Source organism: Triticum aestivum, chromosome 4B (assembly GCF_018294505.1).
Source record: "Triticum aestivum cultivar Chinese Spring chromosome 4B, IWGSC CS RefSeq v2.1, whole genome shotgun sequence".
NCBI classification, from domain to species: Eukaryota; Viridiplantae; Streptophyta; class Magnoliopsida; order Poales; family Poaceae; genus Triticum; species Triticum aestivum.
In genome coordinates, this window is record NC_057804.1 from 67725768 (window position 1) to 67730987 (window position 5220).

A 5220-nucleotide genomic window follows, 5' to 3' on the forward strand; every position below is an offset into this window, starting at 1 on the left:
CTATGTAGGTGTAGGTGTCTAAAACAGACTTTCTTCCCTTTAATAGTCTTCTGGACATCACTGTTCCACCACAAGGTACCTTTAGCTTTGCTTCTATACTTTCCCTGGCCACTCCAAACTCCTCTGAAGCCATCTTATGAATGCAAAGTTATGAGTGATGTGGAGTTGTGCGTGGGCACTCCTTTGGGCATTATGGCACATTCAAAATAAATTAACCATTGAAGGCATCTTCACGTCGCATACGGCTAATGTTATCTTCAAATACAACCTTTTTTACAGTAGTGGAGTTCGTTGAGGAGGCGAAAGGATTCTGAGTTGATGCAGCATGTCCAAGAAAGATTCAAGCAAGTATACGCGTTCGCTAGGGAGCCTGCAGCCACCGCCTAGGGAGTGTGGCTACTTTTGTCACCGCGAGCCTGCATGCTTTGTTTTGGCTTGTTGGTCATGTAATGTCCTCTGCCTTTTGGCTTAGAACCTTGTATGTCTCATGCGTGGTCCGAGGGGCTTTTGGTCTGAGGACTATTACTATTACTCTACCTAGTTGTGGGCTTTATTAATTTAAAGCTGGAAGCCTCCGTTCTAAAAAAATGCAAAATCGTCATCTTCGTCTACATATTGGTTGCATCGCCTTCTTCCTCCCAATGGCCCTCCTTAATGATCCTCTCCTTAAAAGTCTGAGCCTTTGTGGTTCTATCATTTCATTCTACTGTCTTTGGTGTGCCTTTCCTGCTGGACACGGTTCTGAAAGCAAAAGTCAGCCAACATAAGCTTATGTTCAGGGACAACACTCTCCATGTATCACCTACAATCTAGGCAAGCACGCATGTCTTCTCTTCTCGAGAGGATGAAATCAATCTAGCTAGAGTGTTGAACACTATTAAAAGTCACTAGGTACTATTCTCTCTTTTTAAAGAGGGTGTTAGCCTACGATCATGTCGTAGGGTAGAGCAAAGCTTAAGACATCTTCTCCTTCTTGATTCTTGATGCCATAGCGAAAGCCCCTATGCACTCCTTCAAAACCTGCGTTAGATGTACCATGTGGTCATTGAGGTCTCTTCCTATGAAGAGTTTCTCGCCAATAGGTACACTCTTAGCCATGTTCTCCAGGCCTTCCCAGAACTCATTCTTGTTGTTCTCACTATGGCCTACTTGCAGGACATATGCGCTGATACCATTGAGACCGAATTCTCCAGCCACCATCTTAATGAGGATAATCTGGTCCCCTTGAATCTTGACGTCTACTATGCCATACTTGACTCTTGTTTATAGTCAATGTCTTCCACCTCCTTCGCCTTCTATCCCCTTATTTGGTTTCCTGGACGCAAAGGATATCAACGCATCTCCTCATCATTGTATCAACTAGCTTCCTCATGTAACTTACTTGTTAGGGACCTTACGTTCCAGCTACCTAAGTGGATCTTACTCGGCTCGGCTAGCTTTCTTACCTTTCGCACTCGTCAAGTCAAATGTGAGGACCCTTGCTCGGCTCATTTTCACTACACCGAGACATTGGCTATTGTGGTCTTCAAAGCTTGCGTCTTAAGGAATGAGTGGCTACTATGATCTTCAAAGCCTAGTATGGAGAGAGTAATGGCTACTGGGGTCTTCAGAGCTTTCGTCTTAAAGGTTCAGTAGCTATTGTGGTCTTCAGAGCTTTCTCCTTATACAACATTGCATGCGATAAGAATAATACTATTGCGCAAGTGCTCAGCTCATCCCCGCCAAATATTTCGTTCAGGCGGGATTTGATCGGCACCCGACTTATGTCATGGAATAATCTATTGTCCCGTCTGGATTCGATTATCCTGACACAAGGTCGTGATGTGTTTCGCTGGAACCTTACTACATCGGGGTCTTTCACAGTAGACTCTATGTATCGTGCACTCACGCATTCTGAGGTACCAGTGAATAATAACAAAAAAAATTGGAAAGCGAAGGTACCACTTAAAGTCAAAATATTCATGTGGTATCTCCGTAGGGGAGTTGTGCTAACAAAAGACAACCTTGCACGACGCAACTGGTCGGGAAGTAAGAAGTGTTGTTTTTGTACTCACGACAAGACAATTAAACACCTCTTTTTTCACTGTAAGTTTGTGCGTTCTACGTGGTCAGCCATCCAAATAGCCTCAAATTTGTATCCGTCCACAAGTGTTGTCAATATTTTTGGTCATTGGCTGGACGGTATTTCAAATAGGTACAAAACACTAATAAGGGTGGGAGCGTATGCCTTACTATGGTCGCTTTGGCTATGTAGAAATGATGTTGTTTTTAATGACAAAATTGTTTCTCCTTTGCAGGTTATTTTCCGTTGTACGCACTCGCTTCGTACGTGGTGTTCGCTACAACAAACGGAGTACCAATCGTTGTTCAAGGCGGTGTGTACGCTGTTGGAGCAGGTGGCTACGGAGGTTTTTACCCAACGTGGATGGCAGCATAATCTCCGGCTCGGTCCACCATCTTTTTCGACATAGGCATAGTGTCGGTCTATGAACTCTACTATCGCCGAATTGTCGGTCTTTTATCTTTCTATTTATCAGACTACTGATGTTTGGTTGTGTGCATCCTAATTATGCAGAGGCCGGGTGATACTCTTAATGCTTTGTATCACTTTGATGCTACATTTTAAGATAATAAAAACGTCATTTATCCAAAAAAAAAGGTATTGTGGTCTACTAAGCCTTGTATGATGAGAGCGTTTACACATGTCTATTTTATTTACAATTGGTCCAGTGCAACTTTTTATCTCCAACAGACAGCGCCACAACCGATCTTCAAAGCCTAATATGATGTGCGCATTTGCATGTGTCTACTCCCTCTGTACCAGCAACGACAACTATTTCGGTACAGAGGGAGTATTTTATTTTCCATTGGTCACTGGTCTAATGCAATTTTTAATATGCCGAGTGCGTTTGCATATGTATTTTCTTTAGAATTGTCGAGTGCAATCTTTAATCCCCTTCCACTGAAAGTGTATCACCGAAAATCCTGATATAAATTTAGAAATAATGCGAGCACCAGGACTTGAACCCTCATGGGTTGGGATACCACTAGGATATCACTTCGTTCATTGTATTGTCTATTGTTTTCCTTCATAAATATGGTGTTATTGTCTAAGAAAAATATACCAGAAAAAGGAAAAGCTTGCTCTGAGGCTGTTATTGTCTTACCATAGTAGGTGGTTAAACATTGAGAACACCACACCACACACACGAGAATTTACACATGGAGCGTACACAAAGTACACACATACACACCCATCACTCGCTAGCATGCAGTGAGCAGACCGGGATAAGAAAAGAAAGTTACAAGCACTAGTAGACAGTAGTACGAAGCTCAAGACAAACCACATGCAGCCTCGGACGGCAACGTACGCTATGCAGGATTAGATAACCAAAAGAGCAGCAAACATGGCGGCGTCGCAGAAGTTGTTGAGCACCCTCTCTTCTTCTTCGGCCGACGGCTCTTATTTAGCGGTGGTTGCTCCTGGTCCTGGTCTCGTCGCTGTAAAGCCTGGACATGGAACGTACGTGGCAGCGTTATTTTTTTCCCCATGTTTTAACTATTTGCCATGTTCACCCGTTTCAAGTTCCCAGTAGATCGTGTTATTAACACTGATATTATATTGTGAGATAGATCATGAGCCAGCGTACCAGTCGTAGACGGTGGGGGAGTTGGGCTGCGGGCGGTCGAAGAGGTTGGCGCCGAGGCTTTTGGTGGCCAGGTTGCTCCCGGGGTGGAAAACGCTCCGCCACACGCTGCCGCCGCGCGGGGGCGTCGACGACGACGGCGTCACCGGCGTGGTCGGGGTCGTCGGCATCGACGGCGACTGCTTAATCGCCTCCCCTGCAGCTGCACCTCCACCAACACCCATGTAAACCACCATCAGTTCACACAATGAACCCAATAGATCCTCCGCTTAAACATCAAATCTTCTTCTGAAAACCACTGGTGCTAGACTGACCGCTAGTTCTTACGTTCTTCCAGTTTCAGGCCATGTCGGTACCTCTGTGCTAACGTATGTAAACTGTACCTGTGTTGATGGCGAGAGGTTGGGTGGCGGCCGCCCTGCGGAGCTTGTCGAGGCCCGTCTCCGGGCGAGGCCCGGCCACCACGTCGTCCCACAGCTTGTCCAGCATCTTGCGCAGAAGTTGGATCTGATCGGTGCAAGAACTTGTGTCACTCGCTCGTACTACTACCCACCGATAAGATCAAGTGCACTGGCCGACTGAGTTAGGTGAGACTGGGGACACTTAAATCATGCAGCGACGGAGATGCGCTCACCGTCGGGTTGTGTCACCGCTCTAGATCACAGACGGACACCTGTACACATACGGCTAGTGTCCAACACAGTGTACTAGCAAATGAAGGATCGGACCGGGGTGTGGCGTGGCCTCTTGGAAATCGCGGTGCCGGTGAGGTTAGCTTGTTTTGACCGACGATGAGCGGAACCAGCGCTCGGGGTGATAAGATTGGATGACGAGCCCGGGCTTTGGACAGTCGTGCCGGATAAGGATGCAGCGAACTAGCCCCACTGCTTGATTGGATTATGTAGAGCGAAAATATCTAAGCCTGACTTACGGGCAGCACGATGTGGCAGTGGGACACGCGATAGCGGGAAATATATATTTAAAAAAAGTGTAGTGAGAATGGACAGATCACCAACGACACACGTCGACGCAACTCGCACAAAAGACTATGAGATCCAGAGTTTTAACTACGGCGAAGTCGCTGTAGACGCCCCGATATTGTCTCTTTGTATGAAAACCATCTGGAATGTGATATGCATTCTCCTAAATATATAACCATTTGTGAGGGACAGCTTTTCATATACCGCATTCTGCAACCAAGGGTATCAGTGCATCTTCAACGGTGACCCCAATTTTTTTCTGCATCCATTCACAAACGGGGGACGAGTCTACGGACACGAATGCAAGAACAGGATAAGTTAGATAAGAATAAAATAGTTGTTGGCATGCCTTTTTCTGTCAAGATTGGAGATCATTGTTATCATGGTTTATGTGATATTGGTGCTAGTATAAATGTTATTATTTTATCTCTCTATCAAGAAGTTATGCATGATATTTCACCTCTTGACATAGAGGAGATTGATGTCACTATTAATCTTGCAAATAGGGATACCATTTCACCGCTTTGGATCGAAGAGATGTCGGTCTTGTGTGGTAAGATCAAATATCCTATTGATTTCTCAGTACTTGGATC

The 5220-nt window shown here is 45.4% G+C and overlaps 1 protein-coding gene across 2 annotated transcripts; it reads right to left on the reverse strand.

Annotated features, from left to right (window-relative positions):
- Window positions 1-3122: 3122 nt before the first annotated feature.
- On the reverse strand, window positions 3123-4274 carry LOC123091060 (dormancy-associated protein 1). 2 transcript variants are annotated; one of them, XM_044512458.1, is made up of 3 exons: window positions 4031-4274; window positions 3651-3849; window positions 3123-3510 (listed from the first exon to the last, which is right to left on the reverse strand). In XM_044512458.1, the coding sequence occupies exons 1-3, from the start codon at window positions 4134-4136 to the stop codon at window positions 3468-3470; spliced, it is 348 nt and encodes a 115-aa protein (XP_044368393.1). In that variant the 5' UTR covers window positions 4137-4274; the 3' UTR covers window positions 3123-3467. The 2 variants fall into 2 exon arrangements, with proteins under 2 accessions (XP_044368393.1, XP_044368392.1); XM_044512457.1 differs by having other exon boundaries at window positions 3651-3855; window positions 4031-4269.
- Between the last annotated feature and the right edge of the window lie 946 nt (window positions 4275-5220).

What these genes read in the sequence shown, in the direction of transcription:
- LOC123091060 (XM_044512457.1), bottom strand. Translation starts at nt 4,136, where the DNA reads ATGCTGGACAAGCTGTGGGACGACGTGGTGGCCGGGCCTCGCCCGGAG. An exon ending in ACCTCTCGCCATCAACACAG is followed by an intron (nt 3,856 to 4,030) that starts GTACAGTTTACA and finishes GTGTTGGTGGAG; the next exon opens with GTGCAGCTGCAGGGGAGGCG. An exon ending in TCCCCCACCGTCTACGACTG is followed by an intron (nt 3,511 to 3,650) that starts GTACGCTGGCTC and finishes TTCCATGTCCAG; the next exon opens with GCTTTACAGCGACGAGACCA.